The sequence below is a fragment of the Chelon labrosus genome, assembly GCF_963514085.1.
Source record: "Chelon labrosus genome assembly, chromosome: 1".
In the NCBI taxonomy this organism is placed as follows: Eukaryota; Metazoa; Chordata; class Actinopteri; order Mugiliformes; family Mugilidae; genus Chelon; species Chelon labrosus.
The window spans coordinates 24270172-24285704 of NC_140337.1; the positions used below are offsets into that span (position 1 = coordinate 24270172).

At 44.0% G+C, this 15533-nt stretch overlaps 2 protein-coding genes across 3 annotated transcripts in view; both read right to left on the bottom strand.

Moving 5' to 3' along the window:
• Positions 1–222: 222 nt before the first annotated feature.
• Positions 223–7011, bottom strand: LOC311490546 (RNA-binding protein 4.1-like). The gene is made up of 4 exons (XM_084548090.1): positions 6796–7011; positions 4433–4863; positions 3338–4140; positions 223–3209 (listed from the first exon to the last, which is right to left on the bottom strand). The coding sequence occupies exons 2-3, from the start codon at positions 4842–4844 to the stop codon at positions 3353–3355; spliced, it is 1200 nt and encodes a 399-aa protein (XP_084404216.1). The 5' UTR covers positions 4845–4863; positions 6796–7011; the 3' UTR covers positions 223–3209; positions 3338–3352.
• A 1094-nt stretch (positions 7012–8105) lies between these two features.
• Positions 8106–15533, bottom strand: part of map4k2 (mitogen-activated protein kinase kinase kinase kinase 2) — a 33986-nt gene continuing 26558 nt past the window's right edge. For both annotated transcript variants that reach the window (XM_084546108.1, XM_084546107.1), the window contains exons 20-32: positions 15309–15350; positions 14831–14915; positions 13966–14045; positions 13777–13837; positions 13563–13686; positions 12624–12682; positions 12418–12521; positions 10853–11030; positions 10694–10762; positions 10511–10597; positions 10356–10426; positions 10210–10265; positions 8106–10121 (exon numbers count right to left, since the gene is read on the bottom strand). In XM_084546108.1, the coding sequence (XP_084402234.1) occupies positions 10034–10121; positions 10210–10265; positions 10356–10426; positions 10511–10597; positions 10694–10762; positions 10853–11030; positions 12418–12521; positions 12624–12682; positions 13563–13686; positions 13777–13837; positions 13966–14045; positions 14831–14915; positions 15309–15350 (1104 nt within the window). In that variant the 3' untranslated portion in view covers positions 8106–10033. The remainder of the gene's footprint in view (positions 10122–10209; positions 10266–10355; positions 10427–10510; positions 10598–10693; positions 10763–10852; positions 11031–12417; positions 12522–12623; positions 12683–13562; positions 13687–13776; positions 13838–13965; positions 14046–14830; positions 14916–15308; positions 15351–15533) is intronic.

A 15533-nucleotide genomic window follows, 5' to 3' on the forward strand; every position in this document is an offset into this window, starting at 1 on the left:
TTCGTGTAGATTGATTTAAACTTGCAGTTTGGGGGATAATTCTGACCGTTTTGTTAGCCTATATAAAATATATTAGTATAAAAAAATATAAGTATAGTATAATAATTCTAAATGTATTTAGTACACGTATATTTTTTTCTAAATACAACATTTCAAAGTCTGACTGCCTTGCTGGAAAAGGCCCCAACAAAAAGGTTCCACGTCATTTAATTGATAGTCTGTAAATATATATTGTACTCTTATGCAGTTTTCTTCTCTAACCTTGTTCTATTTTGTATTTAACTTGTATCTGTCTCGCTGTAACGCCTACATTTTCTTATTATTATCATCAGACCCAATATGAACACGTGTTGACTGTAGTTCTGGTAGCTGTCGCACAACTCCTCAGGGTTTCAAGCAAAGAACTGAATAAATAAATAAATAAACAAAAGCCTCACCAAAAATAACACTGGCTTTATTAAAAATCATACTGATTTCAGATTTTTTTTTTTTTAATGTACGCTGGTATAGATATATATATATATATATTTCTTTGTACAGGCAGTATGAAAAATACAAACTTTCAAATCGACCTGTATGCAAAACAAACAAGGCACCTTCAATGAAACACAAGTGCCTCGTGACCTCCACAGCCCAAGCCCTGAGTCCTGTCTCACACGTGTCTGCGTCGCCAAACTCTGCTTGTTTTTGGGACTTTTATGTGAATTTTGACGTCAGATCAGAAGACTCCTCGAGTTTTTTTTATATCGGTTTTATATTTTCCGGGCACATTCACATTATAAGGCTGGAATGTTCTCGTACTTTGGGACGGATACGAATTCAAACGTGATTGTGCAGCCTAACTGAACGCTCGGCTCGATGAGCTGCATCTAGGTCAAAAGGAAGCAACGTCTGGTTTTAACAAAACAGAAAACTCTTGAACCTTGTCCGCAAATGTTTTTTGTGATTTCACCAGATGTGCTGCAGCGCGTTTGAGAAACCAGACGCAGCTTTCTAGTTTTTGGAAGGAAGGACGTGTGTCCAGCTGCAGACGGACTAGGCAGGAAGACTGACTCAGAGTCCAGTCAGTTTTAAAACTTAAAACATATCTCAAATTAAAACATAAAGCCACTGATATCGTCTGCTCACGCTGTAGTCAAAGGACACCACACCACCCCTGGACTAATACTCAAGACATGATCCGTTATTTTCCGTTGTCAGCTACAAACAAGATTGGTTTTAGTGGAACCAAAAACCGTTTAAAGAAAAGACAGCTGTACATGTGGAGGTTTTTTTTCTTGACAACACGTCTCACCACTCATCCGAGTAGCTTCTTCGGTTCTAGGGGACTGGTTGAAAGTTGAGGTTTAAATAGGAAACTCTGTGGGTAAACCATCGCAAAACTTGTTTCCGTAAACGATGAGAAACTGGTGCAGCTGATTTCCTTTCGTTGAGGGGGGACCGTTTGTCTCTGAACGGTGCTCTAACGACCCTTTATCAGTCAGAGGCTCCGGTCTCAAGGTTGAACCTTCTTGGGGACAGACGTTAAAACTGTAAACTGATGGCAGATTAAATCTCAGCCCACATCCTCTGTTTAGAGAAGGGTTTTTCCAATCTGACATAGACGGATTCCTTCAAACCATCTGTGGACGTTGTTATCTTCAAAGGAGTGTCCTCAAGTGTCCCTCAAGTGACAAGCGTTTGTGGATGGTACAATCCTCCCTGCACTGAACAGCGTACACCACATTACCCTATTTCTGCCTGGGTGTTTTGTCTTTAGGGTGGACCAATGTGTTACTGGGTTTGAAATAAACTGGAATGTGGTGTTTTCTCCGACAACCCAGCCACGTAGGGAACGACAATGTTCTTCCTCTAGTTGTACTCCTCCTCTCCGTCCCTTATGGGATATCTTTTGGGGCTTTTGACGAATGCCCAGTTGGGATATCCACATCTTGACTCCTTACCATCCAATCTTGTTGGTACAGTCTGTGCTCGGTGCTGAAGGGTTCTCATGACCCCTAGTTTGTGTTCCAGGGGGAAATGCTGATCCGTGTGAGTGGGTTTCCTAGATACTCCAATGTTGACGCGTCGGCCTTCTTCCCCGTGGACCAGACAGTCCAAGAAGGCCAACTACCCACCTAGCCCCTTAGAGCCGAAGAAGCTACTCAGATGAGTGGTGAAACATCTTCTCAAAAAAAGTCCAGTTGTCTTTTCTTTAAACGTTGTTTGGATATACCATGACCTGGACGACTGAGAACCTTCACAGACGTTACGGCGGAACCCTACGAGACTTTTTTACGTAAAATGTTTGACTTCAGATCAGCTGATTATAAGGCTGGGACGTTCTTGTACGATGGATGGATCGGGAACTGAGCAGAACGACCTCATGAGGATATACTTTCATATCTTCAGTGTGAATAAAGGTCTATTCGTGTGCAACGGGAGTTTGCAGGTCTTTCCCACCGAGCAGCTTCCCGTGCAAAAGGAAGCAACTTCTGTTTTTTTTCGCTTTAACAAAACAGAAATACTCTCGGATGCCAATGATGAACCTTTTCCACAAATGTTTTTTTGTGTTTTCGCCGGACGTGCTGTTTCCAGTTTTGCTAAAACTAAGGAAGGCCGTGTGTCAAGGCGTGTCACAGAGCAGACACACTGAGCTGGAACTGCTTCAGAGTCCAGTCAGATTTCAAACGTGAAAATAAAAACAGTGCAATCGTTCTTCCCTCTGCTTACACAAGGAGAGCCACTGAAAACTGTACAGTCAGCCAACAACACCCAGTGGAGTATAAAGCTGCGCAGTGGATTCCCGGGTCAGATCGGGTCGGTTGTGTGGAAGCGAGATAAGACTCTGGTGAGCCACGAGCCGAGATAACCCGTGTCCCATTAAGAAAACAAAAAAAAAAAATAAAGAAAATGACATAAAAGAGAAGCCAAAACAATTAACCGATTTTTCAACAGTTAGCTTGAACTGATAAAGAAACTGGAAGGTAAACAAAGACGAAGCAAAAAAACAAAAACAAAAAAACCTGCAGAGCAAGTAAGAAAATTATTGTTTTATAAACCATCCTTCCTGAAAACTCGCCATGTGAACACGACTGAAAGGATGATTCATCGGCAGGCAAGTGGCTTTCTCTGGACGCCTGGAAGATGCCCACACAATTTCACATTTCTGGTTCTCGCCCTTGGGAGAAATTACGGAAAAGGAAACGTCCTGCGGGTCACACACAGACCTAGAAAAATAAATAAAAAAGAGCAAAGCATTCCCTTGTCAGAAACGGGGATTAATAATCCACTCTATGCAGTAAAAGCAGGTTGAATGAACCAATGAACTGTCATGTTGGTTTAGCGCGTCGCTCACCTTGGCACCGTGTCTTTAGTAAGGAGCGTAGCGTGGCGCATAATGATCCTTGGGTCGTGAAACGGCGGCGTAGGAACTCCTGGAGGCGGACACCGGCGACAGGCGTGTTCGCTCGTAGGTGTAGCCCGCCGAAGAAACCGGCACCCGCCTGATCGGGCTGCGGTCCCGTGCGTAGTACGCGGCGGCGGCAGCGGCAGCGGCTGATGACGGCGGAGGCGGCGCCGGCTGACGCCCGTATGGATCTATTTTGGGTGAGAGCTGCGAGAGGGAAGAAGGGGGAGGCGGGGGAGGGGGGATGTAGGACATGCGGCGATCCTCGAAGTAGCTCGAGCCGTAAGGGCGAGGCCTGTACTTCTCGTAGTAGTCAACGCTGCTATAGACACGGTCATACGCCGACGATGAGCCATAGGCGCCTACCGCTCTGCTAGCGTACCGGTCCCCCAGCTCAGCGCCGTAGCTGCTAAGCCTATGAGGAGGCAGCGACGGCATTGGCGGCGGCGGCGGCGGCATGCCGCCAACGTAACTAGCCCGACTATACGCAGAGCCGCCCATGTAATCAGATGCTGGAGGTGAGGCCATCCCGCCGTAGCTCCCCCTGCCGTAACTCGGGGGCCCGTGTGGCGGGGCGCGGCTGCTGCTGCTGCTGCGACCTCTCGGGCCGTCGCCGCGGCTACCGTCCCGACTGACCGGACAGTCTTTCGACCAGTGGCCGTGTTTCCCGCAGACAAAGCAGCCGGTATGATCTCCCATTCCCGGGGCAGTGCGGAGCCGACTGGTGGACAGCTGTACGTTCATCAGCTTGCCTTGTGAGGAGAGAGAAGACACGCATGAGACCGTGGGGTTTCCAAAACACCGAAAGGCTCTTACCGACTATAAAAACACGTTAAAAGCATTTGACGAAGCGCAACAATCTGCAGCGCCACAACTTAATTACTTTCAGTCCACCTGGTCAATTAAAGGCAAAGGTTTTTCCATTCTCTTTACGTGGAGCTACATCAACTAGAGGATTAAACTCGTCACGACCGCCCTACAGCGGCAGGACAGCTTCCCCCATTCGTATCTACTGACAGCAAAGACAACTGCCCGAGAGGTCACCTTTGAAGGCGGTGTTGTCCAGCTTACTGATGGCCTCCATGGCGTCCTCCATTCGCTCCATGTGAATAAAGGCGTAGTCCTTCACTATGTCGCACTCCACCACCGAGCCAAACTCCTCGAACTTGGCCCGCAGGAGCTCGCTGGTGACTCCCTCGCCGAGGTTCCTCACGTGCAGCTTGGTGGAGGACTTGGGCCGCCCTTTGCTGATCTCCACGTTCATGCGCCAGCCGTGCAGCTCGTGCTGGTTGAGGTTCTGGATGGCCTCCTCCGCCTCCGCCATGTTGCTCATGTGCACGAAGCCGTAGTTCTTGACGATGTCGCATTCTGTGACCTTGCCGTACTTCTCAAAGAGTTCGCGCAGCTCCTCCGGCGTGGTGTTGCAGGCAAGGTTGCCGATAAAGATTTTCACCATGATGAAGCCCCCGTGTATCCTAGAAGATTAAGGGGGGAAAATAATGTGTCAGTATGTCCCTCATATAACCACAACCAATATTTACTTCATGCTGTGACCACTCCATTTGGTACACCTAGCTAAAACCATAGACTGTATATAAAGATGGACGTGAAGTCAAAGTAAGTAGAGCTCGCCCTGGTGGCTGGCTGCAGTATAGGTCATAAGCTCCACCCCCTCCATGTTAGTGGGCGGGGCTTGGGACAAACTAAAACACTAAAATAAAGTCAAATAAAAAAAATTCAGGGATGGTTTCTGTCATTTTAGGTAGTTAATATGTTGATGAATGATCGAGAGTCAATTTTTTTAGATAAGTTAATCAAATCTGGAGTTAAATAAATGTTGAATACTTAATGAAAATCACTGCTATGCAAGTAGGATTGAAGACATCCGAGGAGATGGTGTGAAGAAGACAAAACGAGGGACATTTCTGTGCTTAAATCTGTCTTGATGTTACTACTTGTACCCCAAACTCCCATGTCTGACAACAAGCCGATTATTTCTACTTGAAGGCAGCAACTTGTGACGTTAAACGCTAAACATTTTACGTAAACATATAACGAACTTCAACTAAAGGTCCTACGGTTAGCTTGTTTGCCCAGGAACAATGCATGCTTTTTCAGTTTGTAAGGGTCGATATGCAGGCCAAAGTTTAACAAGCATGCAAGTGGACGCTTGTTTTTATGAGAGGCAACTTTATCCACGCGTTTATAACTCGTCATTAAATGAACACACAGGGATCACTCTGTTTGGAAAGGGAAGCTAACAAACCCAGGCTGCATGCTATTCCGTACAGCTTGGCACACATCAGGACATCGATAATCCTGTTTAACCTGAACTAGCTGCTAAATATCCTGTTGCTAAACAGTGGAGTGGCCCAGGCTGCCAAACATCCGCCACACTGAAGGTGTGCAGAGAAAACTGACCACGCGGCGCGCCTCACTGTGCCAACATTTGGGTTTTCAACCAGTCAGACTGGCTATCGTGGCTAGGCTAACAACAGCTACGGCTCTTGCTGAATAGCTTGTTAACTTTCAGTACATCAGCAGGACATAAAAGTATAAGCCTTTGCATATTCAGACCACAGACTGAAGAAAAAAAACAAAAAAAAAAACATGGACGACGCGTATCCACTTCCTTCCACTGGTCAAACTGTTAGTCATCATAATGTCACATCCTGTTTCTATAGCGTCAAATAACTACTCCTAAAAAACTAAAAAATGGACTCGAACATACATCAACATTATAATAACGACATAAAATGACACAAATCATCCACGAAAAAATATTTTACGTGTACTTTTATGTTCTAGTTTTAGGACCAAGCCCCACCCACTAACATAAAGGGGGCGGGGCTTATGACATATACTGCACCCAGCCACCAGGGGGAGCTCTACATTATTTGGCGTCCCTTTTGAGGAGCTGTCATGTCGTCCAGTTTTTTTTATAGTCTATTATTTAGACTGTGAACTCACATAAACGTTACACACAGATATAAACATGTCATTAAAACTCACTAGTTAAAACGAACAGCGCAGCACAAACGGGAGCGCGCCCGCGTTCAAAGTCCGCGTCAGAACGCGCACGCAACATCCACAAACAGGCCTCAACGGTACCGTAACAGCCTAATAATGCGCACATTACACCAGCGACGCGACTACAAGCCAAACGCTGCACCCCCTGAAGTACCCGCTCGCTGTGTTACAGTTCGTCCACACTGAAATACAGGAGCTAGCGAAAGCGCAGAAGTTAAGGAAGCTATGCTATGCTAGCTTAGCCACCGACGCTGGTTCGCCCCGGTTGAATCGGTTCATATCCGCTCAGAAAGGATCAACTTCACACCAGCAGCACCGGCTTCTTATTAAACGTGCAGTTATCTCGTATCTTCTCTGTCCACAATAAACCAACTCACCGATAAAGTGATGCAGGCGTCAATAGTAATGAATGAAAAGTGAAATGGCGCTGTTTCTGTCTTCTTCTTCTTCTTCTTCTTCTACTACTTCTTTTCCCTCCTTCTTCTTCTTCGTCTTCTTCTTCGCGGTTGGCGTAAGGCTGCCACCAACTGGCATGGAGTGTCGCAGTGTGCCCGTCTTTAATTCATCCATTAGGGGTCGCACTGTGGCAGCAATGAGACAAAACTGACAGTTATTTTTCTTAAGAAATGTCATATTGTTCATTAAATGTTTTGTGAACGGCATATGGTTAATTAAATGCAAATATAAAAGTACACAACTTATATACACTAAAGCAAAGGGAAACATTAGGAGTTGTCTGTATTTATAGGTTATTATCATGGACTGTATATAAAGATGGACGGTGGAACTGCTCCTTAATAGTGAAGCCAAAGCAAGTAGAGCTCCCCCTGGTGGCTGGCTGCAGTATAGGTCATATAAGCTCCGCCCCCTCCATGTTAGTGGATGGGGCAAACTAAAACGCTAAAATACAAGTCAAATAAAAAAAAAAAAAAATAAGGATGGTTTCTGTCATTTTAGGTAGTTAATATAATGTTGATGCATGTTCAAGTGTCATTTTTTTTAATTTTTAGTTGTTTGACGCTATAGAAACAGGATGTGACATAATGGTGACTACCAGTTGCCATGCCAACCGCTCCCTAAAGTGGTCCGTGGGGGCGTGAAAGTTGTAAAAAACTGTTTTTAAAAACAAGTACAGTGTATAATCCAACATTTATTTGTAACAGGTGGAGGTAGAGCAGAGCGTCGCATTAATTAAACGAAAACACAAATGAGTCTGGAGGAAATGTGGGCGGGGCATCGTGGCTCCACTCTCGGACCGTACTGATCAGACTCTGGCTCTAAAGTTGCAAGATGGCGCTGCCCGTATCCCCTGGGAAATAGCGTCAGTTTGGCCAGTGCCAGGAAGTGGGGATGTGTAGTTCATATTTATATACAGTCTATGCTCATTATGCTGTTATGTTACTGGTCCCGTCCCGCTTGAAATCTAATTGGGATGTATGTGGCCCCCGAATTAAAATGAGTTTGACATCGTTGATTTTTCAGTTGTCATTCAAGAACCCAAATTCTTTCAAAGACATAAAAGTAGCATAACCTCCCAGCCTTGATAACCTGTTGAATATTAGTTAGTTTTAATCCCAAACCATTTCTTTCTCTGTGAAATAATTACATTTGGAACGGTTCCTTTTTTAAGTTATGGGAAAAAAATTAAGCCACACGTTCAGTGAAAGACAACTAAACATCCTTCAGCTCAAAACGAATCAAATCTTTATTTTTCATATTACAACCTCTCCATACTGTCAGAGCATACTGTCGTGTTATATATATATATATACATCAGATCTGCACACAACAATAAAAAATAAAATAAAATCACATCCGTATGCATATTGCGTCTTTCAAGTATCTCTCAGGGAAAGCCGAGTGTTATTTATACAGTTCCCTTTCCATAAATAATATAAATATAATTACACACACACAAAACTCCCAATGTAGTGGCATTTATATTTTAGTCCAACAAGAAAAAAAAACAAAAAAAAACAAAAAACATTTAATTGCATTCGGTTTCTATGACGACTCGTCGAATTAAACGTACGTTGAGCCCATGTGTAAGATGAATTATTAATCGGGACGAATGGTCTGAAGCTTTTACCACATGCTACTACCGGCACATTCACAATCTAAATTCATTTAAATGTGTTTTTTCTGAATGGCCCGATCCCGGATAAGAGAACAGAACCAGTAATGTGAAGGTTTCTTTCATTTGTCTTAATAAAAAACCCAGTGTTTCTGTCCATATTATATTAATATTCCACATTATTTCTCCACAAAGGTGACCTATGTAATGTGAGAGCTGGGTTTGGAAACAATACGCAGCATTCACGCTGCGTGGGGTTAATGAGATGAGGACAATTTAACTTTTTTGAGATTGAGCAATTTGTAGTTAACAGCAGATATTTCAATGCAATATTTCTGATCCTTTTCATTCATTCATTTTCTGTAACCGCTTGTCCTCTGGACGGTTGCACGGGGGCTGGAGCCTATCCCAGCTGTCATTGGGGCGAGAGGCGGGGTAACACCCTGGACAGGTCTCCAGTCTATCACAGGGTTAGAGTCACCAATGAACCTAATGAGCATGTCTTTGGACGGTGGGAGGAAGCTGGAGTACCCGGAGAGAACCCACGCAGACACAGGGAGAACATGCAAACTCCACACAGAAAGGAACCAGTCGACCCACGATGGACTAGAACTAAGAACCTTCTCGCTGTGAGGCATCAGTGCTAACCACCACCACACCACTGTGCCGTCCTCAAACTGATGGATGATGAACACGTTGTATTTGCTTTGGCTGCTTCGCATTAAAGGTCAGCCGGCGTTCTGCAGAAGCAGGGAGGGTTCAGTTCATAGGAAACTTTTAGATTCTGCGCTCGTAGCTATCGCTAGATGACAATTTAGAGATTTTCACCAACATTCATCTCAGCAACAGCGACCTAATTAAAGAAAATCTGCAAGGCTGCCACTTAAAGACAGTCAAAGCTGGTCATATAGCGATATCTCCATTCAGGACTCAAATATCGTTAAAGCCAATCGAATATATTCCACGGTTTTGTCTCAGGTGTGTATGTGAACGGCATTTCTGAGTAATTACAGTAACTCCAACACAGTACTAGTGGATAAGTTAACCCCCCCCCCCAACAAAACCAACACCCTACGACTGAGTGGTGCAAGAAAACCAACTGACGCTAGATGTTGGCACCAAAACCTACACAAGAATGGCTTTCATTTACTCAGTCTGTCCCTCTGGGCCTGATCGTCCTCCCTAGTTGACGAAATATTCTGGTTGCAGTAGCTGCGGTAAGCCCGAATAAGACATTAGTTGAAGAAACTGTTGGGTCACACTAACGGCAGCAGAGGTACGGTGTCTCCGTTAGCAGGATCCTGCCACGTTGTGATTTGAGCTGGTGAGATGAAACATACACGAGAATCTCGGCTTTGCTCGTTTAAAAATGACGTCCCGCTCATTCTTCTTCCCCTTGGACAACGCAACGCAGTTCGAGTTAGGAGGACATCTGGCAGTTTCTGCGGGGAAGGCGGGTGCTGGTGTCTGCTGCAGCCTCGGCGGCTAGGCGTCGTTTTCTACTGCCGCGGGGTTATCGAGAGAGTCTGTGTCCGTCTCCCTCAGTAGCTGCTTTCGTGTCCAGTCAGGATGTACAGGTTGCTCAGCGCTGAGGGGTCGCTGGTTGGCGTGCTCTGAAGGATGATGTCTCTGTTCAAAGACAAGAAATAAAAAAACAGGAAGTGCTTTATGCTTCCTTTGATGAACGACTGATAATGTCAGACTAGTGTGAACGTACCTGTTTGTTCCCAGAACCCTGAACACCCGACTCTCGTCTGTGATCTCTTGTGTTACCTGCACGCGAAGAGATTGGGAATTTACCAAGTGACAAGCACGGGAACATGCACACATGCAATCTAGAGGATGAGTAAATCTTGTATTCACCTCATCTGAATTAAAGCTCCTCCCTTTGAGGCCATGCTTCCAGAAAGCCAGCACGCTATCCTGTAAGCACACTTTAAAGGACATGGGCACGTCACTCAGCTGCCTGCACAAACGTCAAGTCTCATTTACTGTGTTTTGAAGATTATTGTCGCTACCTAGTGTTTCAACGGGGAAGTCGAAGACCATCTCTGCAGCCAGCTCTTTGGATGGAATCCCTCGCAGGTTCACAATCTTCACGGTTTCTGTCCAGCGAGCGTCAAAATTAAAGTATTTATTGAGAATTAGCATAAAAGCCGCCTGGTGGATTCATAACGTATATTGAGACACAAGTGACTTACTTTCCACTGCGATCAGAACAGTGTCTCGATCCATCTGGGTCACCTGCACGGCTCTGAGTGCTCCGTTACCTGCGGACACACGGATAAAACTGAGTTACTGCTTTCGGCTGAGCTCCGCGGACACGCTGGAGAAAATTGCCAGCAGCCCTGCCACCCTACCTGGTACTGAAATGGCCGAGCCGTTCAGCTCGATAATGTCAAACTTCAGCTGCTGGCTGGTCGGAGGTTTCCCATTGCTGCAGTCTCTCACCCCGACACACAGCTGGGGGAACTCGTCGGACACCAACACCAGCAGCTCAAATATCGGCAGGGAGTCTGGAAGCTTGATTGGAATGTGCTGCAAGAGAAACAAGGATAACAGGTTTTGTAATCCCCAAAAATAAGACTAATTTATGGTATTTTAGTCACATGCTGCAATGTTTAGATGAAGTTTTGCAAGGATAGAAGTGTATTTTGTCTGTAAATATCACTGTTAAACCCTTGACGCCTGATTTAATTTACAGTTATATAAAGAAATTAATTATTGTGTTTGTGCTTTGAACTCCGATTGGTGCTACGAGAAACTAGTGCTTGCAAAAGGTTCTTAGGTATGTACTGAATGTGCGAAAATTTGCGACACTCTGCGTCAAAGGGTTAAAGGGGAACCACCGTTTTTTACAACCTGGACCTTATTTCTGGCATGAAATACGATTGTTTACTCACCCATATAACTTTGGTGTCATTTAGAGGACATTCATTCGGACAATATTTAGATCCGCGTATATCCATATAGTGGGAGTGACTGGGGCACCAAAATCCAGCCTCTAAGGTGTTCATTTCACCAATATTTTGTTATGATACGCTAGTGCTATTCCCCATTGAGTCTGGAGCTACCTGTTATCATCATCCCGGTTCTGTAGATTGACCTACAGACCTCTGACCTGGATGATGTCATCTCTGAGCGCACCCGCGACGGTCGGCTTCTTTACCTTTAATTTGCCACTGCTAGTTTTTTGCAACATGGCTGAATATTTTTCTGATTCTGAGGTTGTGGACGACGACTTTGTTTATGACGGACGTCCTTACCGTTTTGAGCCAGAGTATACGGATGAGGAGCTCGTTGAAAGTAGGATGCGGAGGCAGAGAGAGGAACAGCCGGCCAAAGAAAAACAAACCGCTGCACGTCCGCGAATAGATAACAGGTAACTGTGGACTCAACGGGGAATAGCACTAGTGTATCATAACAAAATATTGGTGAAATGAACGAGTTTCGCTGCAGATAATGTGTTATTTAGAGGCTGCGTTTCGGTGCCCCATTCACTCCCACTATATGGATATACGTGAATCTAAATATCTGACGAACGACTCCAAATGACACAAAAGTTATATGGGCGAGTAAACGATCGTATTTTATGCCAGAAATAAGGTCCAGGTTGTAAAAAACGGTATATCCCCTTTAAGAAGATTGATGCACAGTTGAAAACACTGCAGTTCTGGGGTGTTGATCAAATTGCTGCCAACAAAACAAAAACAAAAGCCTGTGCGTATGACTACGGTCTAGAGGTTTAGTTTGCCTCTCATATTAGACATTCGGACACTGGTCCAACCCCCGTGAATTAAATAAGACACGGGTCCACATGTGCCACCAGCCAGCAGAAAGCCGCATTGGATTTTGTTTTGAGGAATGAGTGGCTACGGTGATTGCCAGCTGGCAGCAACATCAACAGTAACATATCTGCACAAACCTTCAGATGCATGAACTTCTGCAGAGGCTCATACCACAACAGCAGAGCGAGGCCAGATGGAACTGCACCACATAAGAATGTACTGTCTGTGTAGGGGTTTCTTGCTGAGGGAGGCAAAAAAACAAAACAAAGGTGGAGATGGTGCATTGCTGTTATTACTCAACAAAAAAAACAACCCTATTCTGAGTAAATTGTTCCTCACTTACCAACGCTACATCTCCTACAGCCTTTAGTGTCAGGAATCTTCACGGATATGGCAAACTTTCTGTGGGCCGAGAACACAAAGAGTTTGGTGCAATCTAGTGGTGGCGTTGACATCTTCTAAAATAAAGCTGAAACAAAGGCGAGTAGACTTTGGGTTTTCTGGAAGATGTTTCAGCACAATGATGATGATGATGATGATGATAAAGAAGAAGTAGTAGTGAAAAAGAAGAAGTAGAAGAAGAACAAAGAGTAGTAGTAGTGGAAGAAGGAGAAGAGAAAGAAGTAGTAGTAGAAGAAGGAGAAGTAAAAGAAGAAGCAGAAACAGTAGTAGTTGTAGTAATAGAAGGGGAAAAAGAAGATGATGTAGTAGTAGTAGAAAAAGTCATAGAAGTAGTAGTAGAAGAAGAAAAAGTAGTAGCAGTTGTAGTAATTGAGGTAGAAGAAGAAGTCTTATAAGAAAAAGTAGCTGGAGTAGTAGAAGTTGTAGAAGATGAAGAAATAGTTGTAGTAAAAGAAGGAGAAAAAGAAGATGAAGTAGTAGTAGTTGTAGTAATAGACGAAGAAGAAGAAAAGGTAGTAGTAGTAGTAGCTGTAGTAGTAGTAGTAGTAGTAGAAGAAGAAGAAGGAAGAAGAAAAGGGAGTAGTTGTAGTAGTAGTAGAAGTTGTAGAAGAAATAGTAGTCGAAGACGAAGAAGACGAAGAAGAAAAAGAAGACGAAGAAGAAAAAGTAGTAGTAGTTGTAGTAGTAGAAGAAAAAGAAGAGGAGGAAGAAGAAAATGTAGTAATTGTAGTAGCAGTAATAAAAGAAGAAGAAGAAGAAGTAGTTGTAGTAGAAGAAGAAGACGAAGCCCAAACAAGTCTACTTGTCTTTGTTTCAAACCATGACTAGATGATGATGTGTCCAGAACGACACTCTTCTACCGTCCACCGGCCTGTGTTACCTGGGGTTGATCCTCTCTGTGAAGCGGCTGGTGGTGAGCGACAGACTGCTGTGCTTCTTTTGTAGATGACCTTTCTGTTCAAACAGAGCCGTCAGGCTGTGGGAGTAGAGCTGTGACGACTTCCCTGCAGAACCAAGACTTTTTAGAGATGCTTGAAAAGCACAAGACACCGTCTCTGACATGGGATTATACAGTACAAGGGGAGAGTAGTTACCTGATACAGACATCAGGACGTTGTTCATGACGTACAACCATGTACATCGCTGAGGGATGAGCTGTGGGGAGAAAGAAAAAACAAAACAGAACAACCATGAGCCAATTAATCACGACCTGCTCTTGAGTGATCAACTTATATCTAATTTTATGAAATAAATAAGTTAAACATACATAAACATAATCTTACCTTCTCTAGTGTATCTTCATGAAGTTCATTAAGGTTCAGTGTGTAGATGCCCTCCTCTGCCCCGAGAATAAGATATTGATCTAAATAGGAAAAGAGTTTATTGTAGACAATGAGAGCAGTTTTTCCACCATCACAAGACAGAAACTATATGAAGTTATTATAACTTAGGTTCGACCCTTCTCATCTCAACATCCTCAGCCCTTTTCATCCCATTCCCTTTCAGCCTTTCTCATCTCATCCCTTTCGACTCTTTTCATCTCATTCCCTTTGAACCCTTCTCATCCCAACACTCTTGACTCTTTTCATCCCATTCCCTTTGAACCCTTCTCATCCCAACACTCTTGACTCTTTTCATCCCATTCCCTTTGAACCCTTCTCATATATCCCATTTGACCCTTCTCATCCTACTCCCTTTCAACCCTTCTTATCCCAACACCCTGGACCCTTCTCATCCCATCCCCTTTCCGCCTTTTTCATCCCATCCCTTTCGACCCTTTTCATCCCACCCCATTTCAACCTTTCTTATCCCAACGCCCTCGACCCTTTTTATCCATACACCCTCAACCCTTGTCATCTCATCCCTTTCGACTCTTTTCATCCCATTCCCTTTGAACCCTTCTCATCCCAACACCCTTGACTCTTTTAATCTTATTTCCTTTGAACCCTTCTCATCCCACCCCCTTTCAACCTTTCTTATCCCAACACCCTCGAACCTTCTCATCCCATATTCGTTCGACTTCCCTCATTCCATCCCTTTCAATACTCTTCATCCCATCCCCCTCAACCCTTCTCATTCCATCCCTGCTTTGAAGTAAAAAAATACAACCATTAGAGTTTCAGGACATTAAGAGGCCAGTCTTCCTACCTCTTGTCTTGGGTAAAATCCACGTCACAGCACAGTGGATTTTAAGAGGACAACCGTTGAACACTTTAGAGAAACAGGCTCCCATCTACAGAACCAGCAGAGCAACCGAATCACTAATGGTCTGATACAGTTATAGGGACCCTTCAAGTTTGGAATGATATCCATTCCAACAAAAAATAAAATAAAATAAATAATGATTGTTACAATAACTGCATTCAGAGTTTAACAATGCGTCACTTCATATGTTGGTGACTCCAGAAGCTAGCATGAGAGAATTAAGCTCTGAGTGTTTTAAATATACCCAACTTAAACAGGATCTAATGAAATGGTGCAGTCATCAAAAACAACAGCAGTAATTTTCTCCCACAAAAATACTGTTGTATCATACCATGCAAGAAAACGTATATTGTTAGTTACAGGAGCAATGCCACTGGTCAACTTTTATTAAAGATCGCATGCTGTTAGGTTTCACACTTACATGGACTCGAGGGGTAGGAGGAAGTCCATGACAATCAGCCCTCTAGAAATGCCAAAGGTTACACATAACAAAACAAAGGGGGTGATAAAAACTGTACATCATAGACACTACAAACCTGTTTGGTTGCATGATCTATCATTTTACAGGCAGGCAGACACATACTTTAAAGGCCTGTTCAGACCTTTTATTAAGATCTGATCTGAGCAATCCAAATGCAAATGACCA